Source organism: Sander lucioperca, chromosome 17, assembly GCF_008315115.2.
Source record: "Sander lucioperca isolate FBNREF2018 chromosome 17, SLUC_FBN_1.2, whole genome shotgun sequence".
Classification (NCBI taxonomy): Eukaryota; Metazoa; Chordata; class Actinopteri; order Perciformes; family Percidae; genus Sander; species Sander lucioperca.
The window spans coordinates 15,712,965-15,735,264 of record NC_050189.1 but is presented as its reverse complement, the minus strand read 5'-3'; the positions used below and the strand labels follow the sequence as shown (position 1 = coordinate 15,735,264).

General features: G+C 39.4%; 2 protein-coding genes across 3 annotated transcripts in view; one reads left to right on the top strand and one right to left on the bottom strand.

The window, feature by feature from the left end:
• The first annotated feature begins 1,627 nt into the window (after positions 1 to 1,627).
• On the top strand, positions 1,628 to 20,912 carry LOC118493528 (hepatitis A virus cellular receptor 2 homolog). The gene is made up of 4 exons (XM_035993666.1): positions 1,628 to 1,872; positions 4,859 to 4,981; positions 20,303 to 20,530; positions 20,658 to 20,912. The coding sequence occupies exons 1-4, from the start codon at positions 1,800 to 1,802 to the stop codon at positions 20,873 to 20,875; spliced, it is 642 nt and encodes a 213-aa protein (XP_035849559.1). The 5' UTR covers positions 1,628 to 1,799; the 3' UTR covers positions 20,876 to 20,912.
• LOC116060892 (CD276 antigen homolog) overlaps positions 13,263 to 22,300 on the bottom strand; it is a 27,125-nt gene continuing 18,087 nt past the window's right edge. For both annotated transcript variants that reach the window (XR_004107606.2, XR_004895484.1), the window contains 2 exons: positions 13,515 to 13,867; positions 13,263 to 13,401 (listed from right to left, as the gene is read on the bottom strand). The gene's annotated coding sequence lies outside the window, so the exon portion shown is untranslated. The remainder of the gene's footprint in view (positions 13,402 to 13,514; positions 13,868 to 22,300) is intronic.

Below are 22,300 nucleotides of genomic sequence, written 5' to 3'. Positions count from 1 at the left end.
GTTTCTGTGTTTCTTGGATCACTTCCAACAAGTTATCCTGTTACATTTAGGTTCTTCTTCCAAAGACACACCCATGAAGCTGAACTAATTCTAACAAGACAATTATGTTAAACTAAAACACACACACACACACACACACACACACACACACACACACACACACACACACACACACACACACACATGAAGCTGAACTGAGATTCAACAACAAGACAACTATATTAAACTAAAACACACACACCCATTCAGACACACTTATATACATAATACAGTCTTCAGCTTGATAATACAGAAATAAAATAAAGATGATCTGAGAGCTGATTCCAACTGTGTTTGGTCCAAATGGTCCACAGAGAGAGAATCAAACTAAACTCTCAACAACATCACCATTAATTCTAAAGCAACCAGACTGTCAATGTTTAAATCTCCTGGCAAATCCAAAGAAACAGACAGAAAACAGTCTGGAGTTCACTGAAAGGGCTGTAATAGAATAATAACAGAATTAAGTGTTTCACACTTCCTCTTTGGACCATATCCAATTAACAGTACTTGGGTACCATGTTTTTCACAACCAAGCAGCATCTCCATATTAATTATTCTTTTTTCTCACCGTCAACCAGTTAAGCTTTATTAAATGTGCTGTACATGGGAGACCTCATGTTGTTGTTGTTAACCACAGATATAAAGGAGAGAGTCATAGTCATAATATCTCCTTCTATAGATCATATTTGTGTGTCTCTGTACAGATTCAACAGGTTCAAGTTCTTCTAAAGAAATGAAATTGACTGCACCTGAATCCCTTTTCACATTCTAAACCAGGTCCACCGTTTTTGTCTCATATGCTGTCTATAAGTGCATGCTGTGATAAATGATATAAAGAAAGTTTAAACTTTGAAATAAAAACATGAGTCTGTAACACACTCTGGGCCTTCCCTCAGCTGATAGACTGATAACCTCCTGCAGCTCCTGTCACAGTTCAGTGTTGTGGAACTTGGCTCGCAGCCAGAAAACTCCCTGAACTAGGAACATCATTCATACATTCATGTAACATCATTCTTTCTCAAAGCAACCAGACTGGCAATGTTTAAAATCTCAGATCTCAGTTCAAACTGAAAAACTTTGTCTCAATATATGAAATTCCAATGATTGAGTCCTGTTATCATGTTCCAGTGAGAGGACATGTAGTGTTTATCAGTGAGGGAGGAGATTATCATGCTGCTGCTGCTGCTGCTGCTGCTGCTCAGAGACAGGTCTGGTTTGACTGTTGTCTAAATAACTTTGCAGAAAATACATGTAGGCTATTGTTGCTGCTATTGAACTGTATTGTGTTTTACAAAGAGGTGTTTCTATTATTTTGTCCACCACATTTATATCAATAAGCTAAATAACTTTAGGAACCAGGGACAAAATAAATAACACGTTTGAATAGCATTTCATAGGCTAGATTTTAGAACTTTTTCTAGACGTTTCCATCGTTTCCCATATCAAAATCCATAACGTCCTCTAGTAACCCGGACTGTGAGACCCGCCCACTTAAACATGCGAGGTGGGACAGCAGATCAGTGCTTTATTAACGCAGGGGAGCTGACTTTGGTGACACACTCTGTCTATATTTAGCCAGTTTTCGGACCTTAGGCTACTAGCGACTCCAGACCTCCAGAGGAAAGCAAGTGATTTCTAGATTAGATATATTATACTGTCTGTCATTCCTATGCATGCTGCTCAGTCAGCGCTGTTGAAGAGGCAGACTCAGGTCACTGATAAAGAAGACAGCAGCAGATCCACACCTTATTACATCAATGACAGACACTCTCTCCACTCTCATGGCTTCATTAATGCTCCTGTTATTTCTTCAGTCTGTAGCAGCTTCAGGTAAAAAGCTGATATTTTATCCGGAAAAGATTTATGTAGACTTTATTTCTGACCCGTGTGGTTATGATGCATGTGGTGAAAACACAGATAGTTCCAGGTTGTGTACAGTGTATAGATTAAGCAGGAGCTGTTTTACATGTAATCTTTCAAAAATAATGCTTATATGGGCTATATCTGTAGTAGGCCTATCTGTAGTAGGTCTATGTGAGGAATAATAACGGTAGTGTGGAGCGAGCCGGTGTGTTATGGGTTTGACGCCTAACAGAGGTTTTAAGTTATTGTAAAGAAGCATTGTGTTTGAGTCTACAGAGAAATAACAGACCGTAGAATGATGTGATTGACCAACATTGTGTTCGACTTTGTCAGTTACTTTAACATTTTAAAGAGGGATCGCCAGACGTGTTTCTGACTGCGCAGTTTTTAATGAAAAAAATGGGGGGGGGGAGACAGACAGAGAGAGGGAGAGGGTTATGTGTGCACAGACGTGTCAAAAGTATTCCCATTCATTACTCAGGTAGAAGTATAGATACTAGGGTTGAAAAAGACTTCTGTAGAAGTTGAAGTATCAACTCAAGCTTTTTACTCAAGTAAAAGTGTAAAAGTACTGGTTTCAAAACTACTTAAAGTATAAAAGTTAAAGTAATGTAAGGGGGGGGGAGGGGAAATGCCATTAAGGACAAAAGCTTAGGCCGCATTTTAGTACAATGCAAATACATTAAATAACCTTATATGTGTACTACTAAGCATTAACATGTGTTTCATGGAGCGGAAGATATGATGACTAGTTGTATTGTAATGGTGCAAAAAGTCAAACTTCAGAGGCATGTTATCAATAGCCTTTATTGGAATGTAAATGTCCATCCAAGCTTATCTGCAGGAATCTGTGAGGGCAACGGATGTAAGATAACCAAACTGGAAAAAAAGATTGGTGTACCCAGGGCAGGCTTAGTAACAATTACCCTTGTATGGTTGTCTGTATAGGAGTAACAAGGCTATTTTTTAAATATAAGGAGGAGAAAGTACAGATAATTGCGTGCAAATATAAGGAGTAGAAGTAAAAAATCTGCTGTAAAATAATTACTCCAGTAAAGTAATGTATAGATACCCAAGATTTCTACTTACAGTCATGTGAAAAAATGATGACACTCATGCTAAAGTTGACTAAAAAGAGGAATAAAAAAAATCATCTTTTGGAAATTGATCTTAATGCCTTAATTAAAAAAAATGAGGAAAAATCCAATATTTAAGGACACCAATTTTCTTTGTGAATGAATAATGTATCGTAAATAAATATCATCACATCCCCTTCACCATACCTAGAGATTGGCATGGTTTTATGTCAGTTAGCCTAATAGCTGGTTTGATTTGCATAGAGAGATGATTTTATGGAAAGTACCCCATGCCAATCTCTAGGTATGGTGAAGGGTATGTGATGATGTGGGGCTATTTTAATTCCAAAGGCCAAGGGAACTTTATCAGGATACATAGTATCCTAGATCCATGAAATAACTGGCCTTTTTAAATAAAAACCTGCCTGCCTCTATGGGAATTTAACATAGGGGTGTACTGACTTATGCCCCCTGTATTTTAAGGAAGAACATTTATTAATTAATTTATTTATTTATTCATGATACATTATTCATTCACAAAGAAAATTGGTGTCCTTAAAGGTTGGATTTTTCCTCATTTTTTTAATTAAGGCATTAAGATCAATTTCCTAAAGATGATTTTTTTATTCCTCTTTTTAGTCAACTTTAGCATGGGTGTCCTAATTTGTTCACATGACTGTAAGTAAGGTAAAGTATTTGTACTTGGTTACTTGAGACCTCTGTGTGTGCATCATTTCTTACACCTAGGAAAGAAATTCAAATTCAGTTAGTACAGGAGAAACACAACATGGACATTTTTTAAACCAGCGAAGATATTAAATAATGTATTCTATATGTATATGGGAACCAGCCTTTATCTTAAAGAGATTGAAATTAGTTTATTTATGCAAATTTGCAGACATTAGTAAAAATGTGACTTTGTTTTGGATCCAACTCTCATATTCTGTTGGGACACATCAATTCAACTCCTGACTCATATCTATAAAATAATCTGGAACATTTTCCAACAAAAGTTGGAATAAAAAAAAAAAAAAGAAAAAAAATTTAAATTTAAAAAGAGGGCTCTGATTGGCTGGGCGAATGGTGCCATTCTATCACATCACAGTGCTATATGCTAATGATTCTAAACCAGGGTTACGTCTACAGTTGCCAGTAGAAATTATAAGTATAACTTTATTTATAGTATATAGCACCTGTAATGAGAAATGAAATTCATTAATGAGAAATGAAATTCATAAGAGGCTAAAGCTTAGACACCAAAGTTTAGAAAGTTTGGAAACCAAACGACAAGTTAAGATTAAAAAAAGATTGTAGTTTGGATTAAAACACTCCCGGGACATGATCACCTGTTTCCTGGGTGAAAGTCTTGTGTTTTCTCCTTAACTTCTTCAGGACATGATCACCTGTTTCCTGGGTGAAAGTCTTGTGTTTTCTCCTTAACTTCTTCAAGACATGAACACCTGTTTCCTGGGTGAAAGTCTTGTGTTTTCTCCTTAACTTCTTCAAGACATGAACACCTGTTTCCTGGTGAAAGTCTTGTGTTTTCTCCTTAACTTCTTCAAGACATGAACACCTGTTTCCTGGTGAAAGTCTTGTGTTTTCTCCTTAACTTCTTCAAGACATGATCACCTGTTTCCTGGTGAAAGTCTTGTGTTTTCTCCTTAACTTCTTCAGGACATGAACACCTGTTTCCTGGGTGAATGTCTTTTTTTAAATGAAATAACTTTTTATTATTTTTCTCTCTTTCATCCTCTCTCTCTCTCTCTCTCTCTCTGCACACTATGAAATGTCTTGCGAAATATATTTTTTAATTAAGATTGACTTATGAATTTATTAATATTAATATTGTTTATCAATATTATTTTATTGTTTTTCAGACAAACTTGTTGTGCACCCTGGAGATAATGCCACTCTTCCATGTCAGGCTGCTGATTCCTCCATCAGAGCTGTAGAGTGGAGCAGACCTGACCTGGAGCCAGAGTACGTCCTCTTTTACAGAGGTGGACACTGTGATTCAACCCAGCAGCATCCAGACTTTAAGGACAGGGTGGAGCTGGTGGACAGAGATCTGAAGGACGGGAACGTGTCTTTAATTCTGAAGAATGTGAACATCAACGACAACGGAACATACGAGTGTCGAGTTGCATCAGCTGATTTCAGACATAAAAAGAGAGCCATCATCGACTCTGATCCAATCAGAACCATCCGTCTGCAGGTTACAGAGCCAGGTGAGTGAGTCTCTCTCAGAGAGTTTTTCAGTGAGTATCAGGTTGTAGCTGCAGTTTCTAACATCAGAGAGGATGAAGACTGCTCCACTATCACACATTTACTGACTCATGTCTTTTATTCATCTTCAGGTCAGGAGAGTGGACGCCCCAAGGATGGAAACTCAATGAATGATGTCCCTGAGGATGGAAACACCTCTCCTGTAGGCCGAGACCTTGGACTGGCAGCAGGTGCTCTGATTCTTGTAACTGCTGCAGTGGTTGCTGTCGTGATGTATAGAAGACGTAAGACCCCCATCAGTCCCTCCTGCTGCTACTGATGAAGCGCCCGCCACTACGCTTGTTTGACAACTCACAGGGACTAGAAATAGTCTCTGTTGTTGTTTTTTTTTAATTTTGAGATCAAATTGAATGAATGAATTAGATTTTTATATCGAACAACCTAAAAAAATAACATATATATACATCTTCGATTAATAAGTAAATCAATCTGATTGGCAGTTTTATACGTCAGTGTTTCCCGGTCATTTAAAATAACGCCACATATCCATTCCAGTGTTTCCCCTGTTCACTCTCAGCAGCGCACCGTTGAGACTCAATGACCAAGGCAACTGTCTGTGGTGAGTTCACCACAGATGTCTTTGTCCCCATAAAAACATTAAAATGACCCGCAACATCATCTTTGTATACAAACTCAGATCAGACATTCCACCACACATCAGTGTGACTAGATTTAACACAGAAGTTAATGACCCCCTACTTTCACAATGAAATGGACAAGTCGGACAACGGTGCGGGGGCGGGGCCTGGTGCTAAAGATAAACACACGGTGACAGGAGAACTCGGAAGTACACAGAGACGGAGCAAGACGAGTCTAAACCTTTCTTTTATGGCAATGGTCTAAACGCAAAAATTAAACAAAGTTACCCAAGTGGCTCAAATAAAAGAAAAAAGCGAAAAGACCTTCATCAGCTCCCGTGGCTGATGATTTTTTTTTTTTAAATATATATATATATATATATATATATATATATATATATATATATATATATATATATATATAAAGAGAGAGAGCGAGAGAGAGAGAGAGAGAGAGAGAGCTTGTTGTATACCGTTTTATTAATTTATTCATCTTGTTAAATGTTTCATTATTGTATATATTGTTGGCACATTTATAGTGTATATTTATTTTAAGTTCTGATAACCTATACTGTCATATTTTGTGCAGAATTGTGTTCATTGTGGAGATTGTGCACCTTAAAAAGTGTGTTTCCTGTTGTAATTGCAATAGTTAAATAACTGGATTATTTTAAGTGTGTTTTTCAAATGCTCTAATGAAGGATTTGTGCAATTGAGAAATATAATTTTCTCTTTCACTTATGTTGTTTGGAGGGGGGGGGGGGGGCAATGAATCTGATTCTGATGCTGGACAGTTTAAGAAATAATAATCTTATTATTATTATTATTATTATTTGTGATATTTTGTGAGTAGACTCTGAATCTGCAAAGTTCTCTTTTAGGTACGTGTAGTACAATGTTTTCCTCTGAAGTACAACTACACAGTGACGCTGTAGTATACAGTACAGTTAGTTGCATATCAAAGTGCCTCGGGGTTACAATGGTACTGCAGAAAGCTACAAGCAGCAATTCAGGAGGCTAAGCCAATCCAACCCCTGCCTACTAGTATCTTCTTCATCACACAGTGTGTTTGGTCAGGTCAGGCATTTCATATGTTTATTTTGTATTGTTGTTTTTTTTCTCATCCCTTTGTATCATTTGTATAAGCTTATAGAGGCTGCTAATGTGTAGTTTACACTATGGAGTTGATTAAAGTCTGAATACTGTTGTATTTATTAAATCATCTGATGTAGCTAGTAATATCTCAGGGGAACTGAGGTGACAAGTCTGTCTTTAAATAAGACTCCAAACTGTATTTATTATCTACAATGTAGAATGACATGATGTTTGTAAAAGGAAATGTGTTATGAAATAATGTGAATTATACAACTGACATGGGATTACTAGTTAAAGTACTCATATTATGCTCATTTTCAGGTTCATGATTGTATTTAGAGGTTATATCAGAATAGGTTTACATGGAGCAGTATCTAGATTTTTTCACTTTGTAAACCTATAACGTGCACAACAGAGATGTATAACAATAAAGGAAAGGGAAAAAGCCATAAAGCATAAATATGATCACTTTACATAAAAAAGAGTTGAACTTTGTTACATTTGAATCATCATGTTTTGCTACTTTTGTATGAATAATTTCCCTGAGCAGCATCAATAAAGTGTTCTGAATCTGATATTCATTGTTTTTATTTATATTAGCAGTTCACATTTTGTTCTTTGTGCTGACCCCAGGTCTGCTGTGCCACGTTTATCCCAACGCCACACCATTTCCTTCTGTTTCCACTGTTGTACTTGTACACATCAGGTACATCCCGTTACCTTATTTGTTTCCCTCACATGCGCCTATTCCTCGTCTCAACTTTTCTTCTTTAACCAACAAAAGACCAAAGGCTGACGACACCAGTACCATTTTCAACTGTTCATCTGACAATTCTTTCTCTCCAAAAAGGGAACTTACATTATGAGCGGTGAGAAAATAGTCTTCCCATATCATGATAGTTTATATATCCACAGTCCTGTCTGGCTTCTTGTTTTGGCCTTTTTGAACGACGAATAAATTATCGCCGCCTGTTGGCATGGAGAGTTACTTCTTCTCACGCATGCGCAGAACGTACGTGGTAGTTAGCCGTCAGCTATAGGCTTTGCGGTGTGTTCAAGTGCAATTTTTTGGCCAAGACAAAGACGACGGGAATCTGGGCCCTAAAACACGGGGGAGATGCGAGGACAGATGGATCCTCAGTTGAGAAATGGGACACTCTGGTTCACTCCAGCATTACTTTTAAACAACATCCTTTACCTATGAGGCGTGCACAGTTGTATCACCTGTCACTTAACGCTAAAGAAATCCTACATTTAGTCTAGTCTGCCCACCACCGGTCGGTGTTAAGGCCAGATCCAGAATGTCTCAGTGATGGAGAAAAGTAGATGTGATTCCAGCCACTTTTCAGTTGTTCTTTTAAAACATTTTATGTGAGAAAACAATATTAATCATAGCAAAGTATCTCTAAAACGTGTCTGGTGGGGGACTTTAAAAATGAAAACTGTATTACATGTGGAGCAATAAGACAGATTTACAGGTTCAATCTTGGCCTCATATTCTAAACATGCTCAGATTTCCAACAGTCTGCTCATTAACCACTGGATTACACTTCACATTCAGACAGGTGAATTGTTGAACTCACCTGTCTGAAGGTGAAGTGGAGGATCATCCATCAGCATGTTAGCATTTAGCATGTTAGCCACAACCAGCATGCACCTGTTGGTGAAGTAACATGGCAGCAGGTGTGTTTTTCTTCTTCTTGGTGAATTACATAATAATGATTAAAAAAAAATCACAATGAACTCAAATCTTCTCAATAACAATAATTTGTCTAAGATACTGAAATCATACATGTTAACAGCCATCTCTTGAGTCCTGTTGTAGAATATATATTAAAAGACACTGTGCTAATATGTTTGTGAAGTTTTGAATCAACTTCGTCATGTTTCTGAATCACAGCAGGTGTGTTTGATTTGTGTCACTTAGCGTGCTGGACGGGTGGGACATGAGGCTAGTGAAGGTAGATGTTACCTTTTCATTCATTCATTCATCCATTCTCTCACATAAACACACATATATATATATATATATATATATATATATATATATATATATATATATATATATATATATATATATATATATATATATATATTAAAGTGTCCAGAGTTAATAATTAAAGATGCCGGTCATGTGCTGAGGCTTTGAGAAGAAAGAGAGCATGATGTAATGCAGTCAGACAGCCAGCAGGAGGCAGCTTTCACTCTGTTCTCCAGAGGAGCATTACACTGGGAAGGCTTTAACTTCAGGACGTCTGCAGAAAGATCAGCTCCACCACTGGAGGGACAAAAGGCCCAGTGGACAGACAGAAACAGAACTGCATTAATGCATCAATATGTGAAAAGAGTTCATTTATATTTTACATACAGTTCAGTGCATCTGTTTTCTATCAGATCAGCAGTTTGTCTGCAACTAAACATGTTTCTGTGTTTCTTGGATCAGCTCCAACAAGTTATTTTATCTGAATGTAAAACATGTCACATTTAGATTCTTCTGTCAAAGACACAGCCATGAAGCTAAGTTCCAACAACAACAAGACAAATATATAAAACTAAAACACACACACACACACACACACACACACACACACACACACACACACACACACACAAAGCTGAACTGAGATTCAACAACAAGACAAATATATTAAACTAAATCACACACACACACATTCAGACACACCTATATACATAATACAGTCTTCAGCTTGATAATACAGAAATAAAATAAAGATGATCTGAGAGCTGATTCCAACTGTGTTTGGTCCAAATGGTCCACAGAGAGAGAATCAAACTAAACTCTCAACAACATCACCATTATTTCTAAAGCAACCAGACTGTCAATGTTTAAATCTCCTGGCAAATCCAAAGAAACACACAGAAAACAGTCTGGAGTTCACTGAAAGGGCTGTAATAGAATAATAACAGAATTAAGTGTTTCACACTTCCTCTTTGGACCATATCCAATTAACAGTACTTGGGTACCATGTTTTTCACAACCAAGCAGCATCTCCATATCAATTATTCTTTTTTCTCACCGTCAACCAGTTAAGCTTTATTAAATGTGCTGTACATGGGAGACCTCATGTTGTTGTTAACCACAGACACAAAGTAGAGAGTCATAGTCATAATATCTGCTTCTATAGATCATATTTAGTGTTGAGTTCAGTTAAACATCTGACAGAAACAGCCACCCTCTTTTACCCTTCATACTGTACAGACACTCTTCTATTCCTTCATATAAATAATCATTACAAGCTGTTTGACTAAATGATCAGTTCTTCAGTTGTTGATTGCATGTTTACTTCATCCTTTGCACTGTAAAGCTCTTCAAATAAATTATATTAAATCACTTTTTCTTTCATTATTAACTCTTGAGTGTTATCAGAGAAACAAACTGTAATGGGAGCTCCCTGTTTATAACAAAGACCTTAAAGAGGAAAATGATGATGAGATGCTGCAGGTTAAAAACACAAAGACACACAGAGGACATGGACAGCATCCAACTGAGTCTCTGTGTTGGACGGTGTCTAAGACACACCTGATCCTCTGTGTGTCTCTGTACAGATTCAACAGGTTCAGGTTCTTCTAAAGAAATGAAATTTACTGCACCTGAATCCTTTTTCACATTCTAAACCAAGTCCACCGTTTTTGTCTCATATGCTGTCTATAAGTGCATGCTGTGATAAATGATATAAAGAAAGTTTAAACTTTGAAATAAAAACATGAGTCTGTAACACACTCTGGGCCTTCCCTCAGCTGATCAGACTGATAACCTCCTGCAGCTCCTGTCACAGTTCAGTGTTGTGGAACTGGGCTCGCAGCCAGAAAGCACCCTGAACTAGGAACATCATTCATACATTCATGTAACATCATTCTTTCTCAAAGCAACCGGACTGGCAGTGTTTAGAATCTCAGATCTCAGTTCAAGCTGAAAAACGTTGCCTCAATATATGAAATTCCAATGATTGAGTCCTGTTATCATGTTCCAGTGAGAGGACCTGCAGTGTTTATCAGTGAGGGAGGAGATTATCATGCTGCTGCTGCTGCTGCTTATCAGAGACAGGTCTGGTCTGACTGTTGTCTAAGGTCAGAGTAAACAGTCTAATGGCTTTTTACCCCAAAACACGTTGGTCAGGTTTTTATTATGAAGGATTATATTAGACGTTGGGAGATTTATTGTGGCAGACTCATCTCTGTGTGCAGCAGAGCAGCTCAGCTGTTAAGTTCAGACAGATATAAACTTTTAACTTTGAAATAAAAAGGTGAGGACTAGTTCTCTGGAGTCTAAAGCTGAGAAATACTGTGTCTTACCTCAGCTGACCCAACTGATGGCTCAATGTAGCAGTCTGATACCATATACTGTATACTATGACTAACAAAGGCCACACTCAGGGGAACTGGGCTCACAGCCAGAAACAGGAAACTAAACTAAGAACAACATCACATCTCTCTCTTAAAGCGACTAGACAGTCAGTGTTTGAATCCTGATCAGATCGGAGTTCAAGCTGAAATACTTTAATCATCTAGCTACGGGGAAAAGATAAGCAGTGTTTATTAGTGATCTGCTGCTCAGAGAAAGAGACTGTCAAGAGTTGTTCAAGACCTGATGCACCAGACAGATATTTAATACATTTAGTTAATGTTTGACTCACTGCACTGCACCGTGGGGTGGCACAAATATACAGTACCAGTGTAGAATATTAGCAGTTAAAGTTATATTTGTGCACGTTTGTGCTCCTGAACACATTTAAAATATTAATATAACACACAAACAATATGAGGTTGGATATTTGGAGCGGCTTTATTTGTGTTCAAAGAATAAAAAACACACAACAATGAATATATAAAAGTAACAACTTCAGGATCCAAATGTAGCAAAAATAAAGTATTTATTAAAATAAGATAAAAGACTAAAACAGTTTAAAGCACATTAATATATCTGAATGTTAAAACTGAGTTATCAACTTCCATCATGTCTCTGATCATTATTATTTCATCCATTCATTCATAATAAATAATTATCAACTGCTTTCAAAGATCATCACTTTGGTATAATTCACATTTCATAACATTTCCTTTTGCAAACATCATGTAATTCTATTTCATAGATAATAAATCCAGTTTAAGGTCTTATTTAGAGACAGACTGGTCCTCTATGTCCCCCTGAGATATTCTGATCATCAGATGATTTTATAATTACAATAACAACAATATTCACAATGTCATCAACTCCTCAGTTTAAAAGAGCAGAAAACTAAAATGTAAAACTCCATATAAATTGTGCAATCAACTCGATCAAACACCAAACAGAAGACATGTTGAAGATCTCTCTACACCTGATTAGAAGATATTTGGTGATGTTTGGCTGATATATAGAAACTAAAGAAACATCATTTTCTGTTAAAAGCTCTCAGTGATATATCAGCCCTGAGTACATTATTATTACATTTGCTCATTTAATGGAACAAAGTATTTCTGTGTATTGCTGCTGAGTTTATATTGTCTGAACCTTATTCTGCTGTTAAAGAACATTTGAATAACTTGTGTTTTACTTTTATCTGAGCATATTTTTCAACAAAACTGTCAGTGAATCCTCATGATACAAGCCTTCGGTGATTGCACATTCCCCCCCCTTTCTCTCTCCCCTTTCATGTCTTCAGCTGCCCTATAAAAATAATATAATAACGGCCTAAAGTGCCCAGAAAATTATCTTTCAAAAATTAAAAAATTAAAAATGATGGACTCTTCAGAAGAGTTAACTATCGCAGTGTCTGCGCGGGAAAGTCACCGGACGCCACAATCTTCTGAACATAGTCCTACTGAGAAATACAGAGAGAGTTGTGTGGAGCTGATAGTCTTAATTAGCTTTGTAGCAACTCATTTGGTAACGGGCTTGAATGTAACGGACGTTCATTAATATCAAAAAGTTACGCAGTAAATCTTTAAGTCACCTAACTTTTCTTTTTCTTTGAAGCAACAGTACTTTTACTCAAGTAAAACATTCTAGATCTCTAGATGTAAAAGGTAAAGGTAGACAGTTGATTTGAATCACTCTTAGTCTGACCCTCCTCTGGGACCATCTCATCATGGAGACCCTACAGGACCATCAGAGCTCCAGATAATACAGATCCCAGACTCAGATACACCCAAACCACCCCCACCCCCCACCCCCCACCACGATGAGGTGGAGATTCACAGAGGGGAGAAACAGACCCAACACCAGATCTGCACATGATCTCAGTTCTCCTCAGTTGTTAGAGGAGCTAAACAGTGTCCTACCTCAACATCATCAGCAGACACTCCTGATCTCTTCTTCTTATGTCTTTTATATATCAGGACACCAACCACTGCAACAGCTACAAGAATCAGAACACCTGCTGCCAGTCCACCGTATAGGTCTACAGGAGAGGAGTTTCCATCCTCAGGGACATCATTCATTGTGTTTTCGCTGTCCAGACCTGAAGATAAAAAAACATATGAGTCATTAAGTGTGTGATGGTGTGATAGTGGAGCAGTCTTCATCCTCTCTGATGTTAGAAACTGCAGCTACAACATGATATATATCACTCACCTGGCTCTGTAACCTGCAGATGGACGGTTCTGATGATTCTGATTGGGTCACTGTCTCTCTTCTTACGTCTTGGACCACCTGCTTTAACTCCACACTTGTATGTTCCGTTGTCGATGCTGCTCACATTCTTATTAAAGACACGTTCCCGCCCTTCAGATCTCTGTCCACCAGGTCCACCCTGTCCTTAAAGGATGGATTGTGTTAATCTGTTTCCAAGTGTCCATCACTGTATAAGAGGATGATATCTGGCTCCAGGTCAGCTCTGCTCCACTCTACAGCTCTGATGAAGGAATCAGCAGCCTTACATGGCAGAATGACATCATCTCCAGGGTGCACTGTTACCACAGTCAGGTCTGAAAAACAATAACAAACATTAATAAACAATAAAAAGTCATTTCTTTGAATGGGTTGTTGACAGAAAAAAATGTGTTGTTCCTCCCATAGTCCTAAAAACAAGTTAGCATAATTAGGAGCTAAACATGCACCCATACCAGACCCCTTTTCTGGTCTATAAAGTTGACGTCACGTGTCTTAGCGCCAACTTGTTGATATTGTGGGAATAAAGTCTTGGGACAGAGGCCATATGGAGACTCCTGGCTGTGGAATCCTTTTAAAATAACATATTATATTTATTATTTATTAATGATTATTATTGTTTTTCAGGCCTGATTGTGTTAAACGTGCAAACTGTACACATTGTCATTCTGCCATGTCAGGCTGCTGATTCCTTCATTGACGCTGTAGAGTGGAGAAGAGCTGACCCGAAGCCAGACCTCCTCCTCTTACTCAAAGGTAAAGTAGAAGACAAACAGAATCCATCCTATAATGGCAGGGTTGAGCTGGTGGGCAAAGACCTGATGGGCAGAAACATATTAATATTAAACATCTTTAATTCTAAAGAATGTGAGCAGCATCGACACTGGAACATACGAGTGCCAGGTTGCATCAGCTGGTTCAAGACAGAAAAAGAGGCATCGACTCTGAGCCAATCAGAACCATCCGTTATGTATCTGAGTCTGGGATCTGTATTATCTGGAGCTCTGAGCTCCTGTAGGGTCTCCATGATGAGATGGTCCCAGAGGAGGGTCAGACTAAAAGAGATTCACTTCAAATAAACTGTTGCTTTAAAGAAAAACTAAGTTACTTAACTAAAAGTACTTTTAATATGAATTAATTGTAGTAAAAAACAAAGTTAGGCTACTTATTTGATATCAAAATTGTGCTCAGATAAAAGATAAGTCAGTTAAAATGTTCTTTAAGAGCAGAATGAAGCAGAAAACAGAGATGTTCAGACATTATAAACTCAGCAGCAGAACACAGAAATACTTTACTCCATTAAATGAGCAAATGTAATCCATTACTTCAGCCCAGCTGTACTCAGAGCTGATATATTACAGCAAGCTTTTAACAGGAAATGATGTTTCTTTAGTTGTAAATATCAGCAGACGGAGCAGCCACCAAATATCTTCTAATCAGGTGTAGAGAGCTCTTCAACATGTCATCTGTTTGTGTGTTTGATCGAGTTAATATTTTATATGGAGTGAACCATAATATATGTTTTGAAATGGTTGAAAGCACATTTAACTTTGCACCTCCCCCACCCTCTCAGTCTGAGTCAGACTAAGAGGATGCGGTTTATTATACAGTATGTCTGAACAGACTGTTGAAGTTTCACAGCAAACAACTACATTTACAGTTCAGTTCAATATCTGATCATCTCATTTGTGTCTGTGGGTAACAACAACATGAATTCTCCCATGATACATAGTGCTATTTCTCCAGCAGCAGCATTAATAAAATGTTCCACTGCTACATCTCCAGAAGAGGATAGATTCTTTTATTCCACAAGGAGCTGTCACTGTACAACAGGTGCATGGAAACAATCATCCTGGGAAATGTCTGTGCCACAACAGCAAAATATCAGACACACAGCACACAAACATAATAGACAATAAACAATACATAAATACTGTGAAAAAAATAAAGATAAAAAAAATATACAAAGGAAAGAATGTACATACAACGTATATACAAGTTAGGAATAAAAAATGATTCTCTCTCTGTGGACCATTTGGACCAAACACAGTTGGAATCAGCTCTCAGATCATCTTTATTTTATTTCTTTATAATGACGCTGAAGACTGTATTATGTATATAGGTGTGTCTAAATCGGTATGTGTTTGTTTAGTCAGTCAAGAACCTAAATGTGACGTAACATGTTTTGCATTCAGACAGAATAACTTGTTGGAACTGATCCAAGAAACACAGCTCGGTGTGTTCTGTGCCGTCGTCAGCTGGAGGAGCCGTCGGCCTTCATTTTGGCCGACCTGACATGTTGAATCGGAAGGTGGGCAGTCGGACTCGATGACCAATCTGATTGGTGAAGTGCTAACCTGGAAATGACGAGCGGGATGAGCAAGACGAACGGCTCTCAAAATCTGAGAAAATCTTTCAAACTGACCTTTGTCCTTCATAATAAAACCCTGACCAATGTGTTGTGGGGTAGGACGCCATTTGACTGTTTACTCTGACTTTAGTCATCAGCAGTCAAACCTGACCTGTCTCTGATCAGCAGCAGCAGCAGCAGTATGATAATCTCCTCCTCTCTCACTGATAATCACTGCAGGTCCTTTTCCTGTAACATGATAACAGGACTCAATCATTGGAATTCCAAATATTGAGGCAAAGTTTTTGAGCTTGAACTTACATCTGATCAGGAATTTTAAACATTGACAGTCTGGTTGCTTTAGAATTAATCGTGATGTTGTTCAGAGTTTATTTATTGCTTCAGGGCGTCTCCGGCTGTGAGCCAAGTTACATTGAACAAAGACACAAGTTGTATACCACTGAAATGACTGCTGAGGCCAGTGGAACAATGGCCTTGCGGATGATCTGAATGCCTTCTACTGCAGGTTTGAGAGGGAAACAGATCACTGGAGCTGTGCGAAGTCCCCTCATGCTTCAAAAGCTCCACCATCATCCCAGTCCCCAAGAAACCCTCCATCATTGGACTGAATGACTATAGACCTGTGGCTTTGAATTCAGTCACAATGAAGGTCTTTGAATTAAGGCATGGATACCCGACCCAAGCCCGACGGGTCCCGACGGGTCCCGACGGGACCCGACGGGCCGGGCCGGGTTCGGACAGATATTTAGAACAAATGGTCGGGTTCAGGTTCAGAAACCAGAATTTGGACCATCTTTAACCCCCCTGATGTGGGCATCAATAAGGACAAACATGATGTAAGCTATGAGTTGTTGTTTGGTTAAATGATTGATGTCTTAGAAATACATAAATATAAAGTTAAGTTTTCTGTCACATTCCTTATGTTTGGATTCAAATTACATTCAAAAGCATTTCTCTTTCTGTTTAATTTCAGAACGCACATATGCAATCTGCAATCTGCATGTTTAACTCAGGTTTTGGGAATAAACAACAAAGGATTATCTGGTTACCATACCAATTAACCCAGGTAAGGTTACCCCCCTCACAATGACATTTAGTTTTTCCTGACTGCAAAACATTTCACATTCAGCTGTGACCCATAAAGATGGCTGCTGCTTCCTCTGCTGCTGTAACTGATCTCTTACTGCTTCATCTTCTTTATAGTCACAGGTTTCATTCAAACTGCAGAATAACTTTGAGTATGAAAATGTATTAAACTAAAGCTCCTGAACCAAAACACCCCATCTGTAAGAGCCATGTTGTATTATTGTATAGTTTTTGGTATTATATTTTTTATTGCAAAAGTAAATCACTGTAATGATTATTTATATAAAGCAATAGAAGAGTGTATTTACAGTATGCAGTATAGCAGATGGTGGGACAGTGTAGTAGAGGGTGGTACAGTGTAGTAGAGGGTGGTACAGTGTAGTAGAGGGTGGTACAGTGTAGTAGAGGGTAGTACAGTGTAGTAGAGGGTGGTACAGTGTAGTAGAGGGTGGTACAGTGTAGTAGAGGGTAGTACAGTGTAGTAGAGGGTGGTACAGTGTAGTAGAGGGTGGTACAGTGTAGTAGAGGGTAGTACAGTGTAGTAGAGGGTAGTACAGTGTAGTAGAGGGTAGTACAGTGTAGTAGATGGTGGTACAGTAGGCCTTTGCTTCAGTTAGAGCTCTACTGAGGATGGAAATGAAGTCTGTACGGTGTCACATTTCCTGTCTGGGAATCTGTAATCAGAGAACAAAATGACACTTAGTGGGTGGAGTGTGTGGTATCAAAAGACTCAAAGCTAGTACCCTCCACCAATCAGGGTGGCACTTGGCTCCGATACCCAAACCATATAGTGTGTCTTGTAGTAAAAACAACAGATCAAGTGAGGGAGAGAACAGAGAAAGACGACAGCAGATGACCACTCTCTCCGCTCTCATGACTGCATTTCTTTTCCTGTTTTTTCTTCTGTCTGAAGCAGCTTTGGGTAAATATCAGCTTTGATTTTGAAAAGATTTATGTAGACAAACTGATTATATTGAGTATTTACGGGTTGTTGTAGGTGATATTTGTAGATCAGGTAGAGGAACTCACTCGTGGTTAAACTGTGACTGGTTATGTAACCACTGTTTCTATAATGGATGTTTTCACACATTAGTCAACTAAAAAAATGAAAGGATGTTTTGGCTGCCTTACATGACCACTATGTTGTGACAGACAAGCCTCGCGCCCATGTGTTTATTGAAGCAGGAGGTTTAAAATCAGCGTTCCTCGCTAAACTTTCCAACCGACTTTCAAGCGGTTTGTTTTGCTCCAAATGCCGGACATGTTTAACGTGCGGGAATAGAATATTCTCAGTTTGCATTATCTGGTTAACATTTGTTTAAGCGCTTGAAGATTCAATAATCACTAAAGCTTGTCATGCAGGAGACAATAACAACAAAACAAGCAGTCAAAGTTGTCATATAGCCATGTAATGTGCGCTGATTGATTCATCCGTCACCTCATGCATCAAGTGTGGTGTGACAACAGTCGGTGAATATAAATATTTAGGACAGCAAAAAAATCATTGACAGCAAATTATCTTTTGAGAGCAACACAGATGCTGCTTGTAAAAAGGCCCAACAGAGACTTTTTCTTCTTGAGGAAGATGACATCATTCAGCGTGTGCAGGACTCTGATGGCTTTGTTCTACCAGTGTTTTATTGAATTAGTCTTGATTTTTTTTTATTGTGGTGTGGTAAAGTGGTCTTCCAATGATCAGCAAGCGTAAGCTAACAAAGCTGGTAAACGTGGCGTCTAAGGAGGTCGGGGTACAGCTACCACAGCTACAACATATATATGATGAATGGGTCAGGGGTAAGGCTAAACTCATTTTAAACTGCCCTGATCACCCACTCTTTGGGGAGTTTAATCTGCTCCCCTCATGTCGCCGTTTTAGGCTGCTTATGTTAAGAACTAGATGTGCCAGGGACTCTTTTATTCCTGTGACTATTATGATGTGTTGTTGTGTGTCCTGTGTTGTGTTTACAATGTTGTTGGCATCTGGTGGTGCTTTTTTTCTGTGTATGTGTTTTAGATATCCTGCTGCACACTACATTTCCTTTTCTAAGGATGAAGTGAAACTTGAAACTTGAGTAACAAGAAATGATTTCAGCTTAACAACTGCCGTTGTCGTGCCAAAAGGTGATCGCCGTCTGCCCCCTAGATTATAACCTATCCAGTCCTCCGCAGTTTTTCAAAAGGCTTGTTGTGTAAAAAAGGGGAGAGAGGGAGGCACCGTAAGAGGCTGAATTAAAGAGGAAGAAAGTGCGCTGCACTCAGCAGTGACAGCAATCTGATGCAACAGTTCAACCTGTGCTGGAAACACAAACATTTCCTACATCAGGACACTTATGTATGTTATTTAGTGCTGTGCATGGTTGACCTCAGGTATGACTTGATCAACTTTAGTGTTGAAAAGCTCCTCTCTGCTGGAGCCATAGTGACTGGCAGAGTAAGTGCAATCCTCAGAGCAGTCCAAAAGTTGGGGTAGATCTCCGATAGATCCTTATCATGCATAAAAGTGATGAGCTCAAGGAGGCTCGTGGTCCCCCGTTCCCCACCTTGTCCTGACCGTTCCATTTGCGAGACCCAGAGGTGAACTGTCCCCCGCGCCCCCCTCCCCTTTTCCTTTCTCACACGGCTTCTGTGCACAAGTACGTCTCTCTGCAGCCTGTGGGAAGGAGGGGCTTGACATTCGCCTTCCCGCGGTCTGCAGCGAGATGTTCCTCTCTCAGCAAGCAGGGCGCCTGCAGCTGCAGGGGGGGCACCGGTTTGCCAATTCACCACACAATGAAATGATAGATAACAGATAACTGCTTTGCGGCACAGAGGCTGCCTGGTTTGCCCGTGCCAAAAACCGCTACTGTTTACAGACGCTGACTGTGAAAGAGATCAGATTAAATCAAACAATGACATGCTTTTAAAGACACACTGTTGCTTTGAATGAAATATGTTGAAGTAAATAGATTTAATGTGGAATCACCTTCATGTGTAACAACCTTATACGCCTTCTAAAGAGTTGACCTGTGGTAATAAAGTCCTGTGATATCTCTGCAGTTGTGACAGATCAGTGAACGTCTCCATCAGGTGAGACTCTACAGAGACCTTCTGCAGGGACACACCTGTAGAGAACTGTTGAAATAACATGACTTTTTATTATTAATAGTAGTTTATTATTGTTTTTCAGACGTGACTGTGGTAACCGTGCGCCCTGGACAGAATGCCACTCTTCCATGTCAGGCTGATGATTCCTCCATCAGAGCTGTAGAGTGGAGCAGAGCTGACCTGGAGCCAGAGTATGTCTTCTTTTACAGAGATGGACACCTGGATCCAACCTACCAGAATCCATCCTTTAAGGACAGGGTGGAGCTGGTGGACAGAGATCTGAAAGCCGGAGACGTGTCTTTAATTCTGAAGAATGTGAACATTAACGACGCTGGAACATACGAGTGTCGCGTTGCACCAGATGATTTCAGACGTAAAAAGAGAGCCATTATTGACTCTGAGCCAATCAGAACCATCCGTCTGCAGGTTACAGAGCCAGGTGAGGTAGTCTCTCTCAGAGAGTTTTGAGTCTGAGTATCAGGTTGTAGCTGCAGTTTCTAACATCAGAGAGGATGAAGACTGCTCCACTATCACACATTTACTGACTTGTGTGTTTTATTCATCTTCAGGTTCAAACGGTGGACACCCCAAGGATGAAAACTCCATCAATGATGTCCCTGAGGATGGAAACTCCTCTCCTGTAGGCCTATACCTTGGACTGGCAGCAGGTGTTCCAGTTGGACTGATTCTTGTAGCTGTTGCTGTCCTGACATGTAGAAGACGTAACACCCCATCAGTCCCTCCTGCTGCTACTGATGAAGCGCCCGCCGCTACACTTGTTTAACAACTTACAGGGACTAGAAATAGTCTCTGTTGCTTTTTTTAAATTTTGAGATCAAATCGAATGAATTAATTAGATTTTTATTTCTAACAACCTAAAATATATATACATCTTTGATTAACAAGTAAATCAATCTAGTTGGCAGTTTCATACATCAGTGTCTCCCGCTTGTTATATGAAATAACGCCACATATCCATTCCAGTGTTTTGCCTGTCATTTTGGGATCCTGAAGTGGTGGTGAGTCCCTCAGGTTGTGGCAGGCAGATACATATGTAGCAGTGGAGCTGCTGTTATTTCTCCTAGGAGAATTTCCAGCTTCTTTTCTAGTGTTAACTTTGGGAAGTTTTATTTTTTTGGCTATTTTTCCAAGGTGTAAATCTCTAAGTATCAAACGTGCAAGTATCAAGTAGCTTTGTGGGCAGATCTTGGGCGCTGTTATCGGCGGGATAAATGAGTTTTGCGCCCGACGCATATCTAAAATGTGTTGGTCTGAAGTAGCTAGGTGTGGTTTCGGCGTAATGTGCAATAAACCAATCAGAGCGTCATCTCATATTCCCTTTAACAGCAGGATGCGGCAAGTAATAAATGCCCGTCTTGACCGGGTGGCGATGTCTCGGGCGCATCTCCTCAAGTCTGGAGAGATTGCTGTAGCCATGGAGCGTGGGCCTCTAAACGCACCACCTGCTCCTGTTGTGCCCCTTCCTCCTCCCCCCACTCCATTTCCATCCACCCGCTCCACCAGGAGCGCATCGCGCATTACCATTCCCGGAGCAGATCCCGCCGGAGTGTCCAATCCCACCGTAGTTCATCATCACGTCTCCTTAAGTCCTCTAATATTTCCCCATTTATGTCATCAACACATCCATGATTCATGGAAATGTCGTGTAAAACACAACAAGTCACAAAGACTGCTGCAACTTTTTGAGGACTGTACTTTAAAGTGCCTCCTGACCTATCCATCTATATATAACACCTGAAGCGCATTTTCAGTAATACTTTTCCTTATATTTATGTATGGTTTGCAAAAATGGGAACTGCTGCGTCCGTGTAGATGAGAGAAGCAAAGTGTATGCACGCTGCGCACACGCTACATTATGGCCAAGCATGCGCCTCTAAAATAGCATCTGAATAACGCGCCACTGACTTTAGACTAGCGCCACTGACTTTAGACTAGGTTTTTCCTGGTCAGTGGCAGAAATGTTTTCTGAAACTGCAAAATAGCACTAGGGAATGTTTGAGCCTACACACCCCTCTTTTCGCTGAACCGCCCCCGGGAGCGCAAATTCAGTCCCTAATTTACTGACGTGCGTCTGTGGAGGGAAAAGTCCAGTGTGCGTCGGGTGCAAAATAGGAATGATACATGCGTCGGTGTACAAAGGCAATTGCGCTGAGTGCAAGATAGGGCCCTAAGTGCGTTTTCACACCGA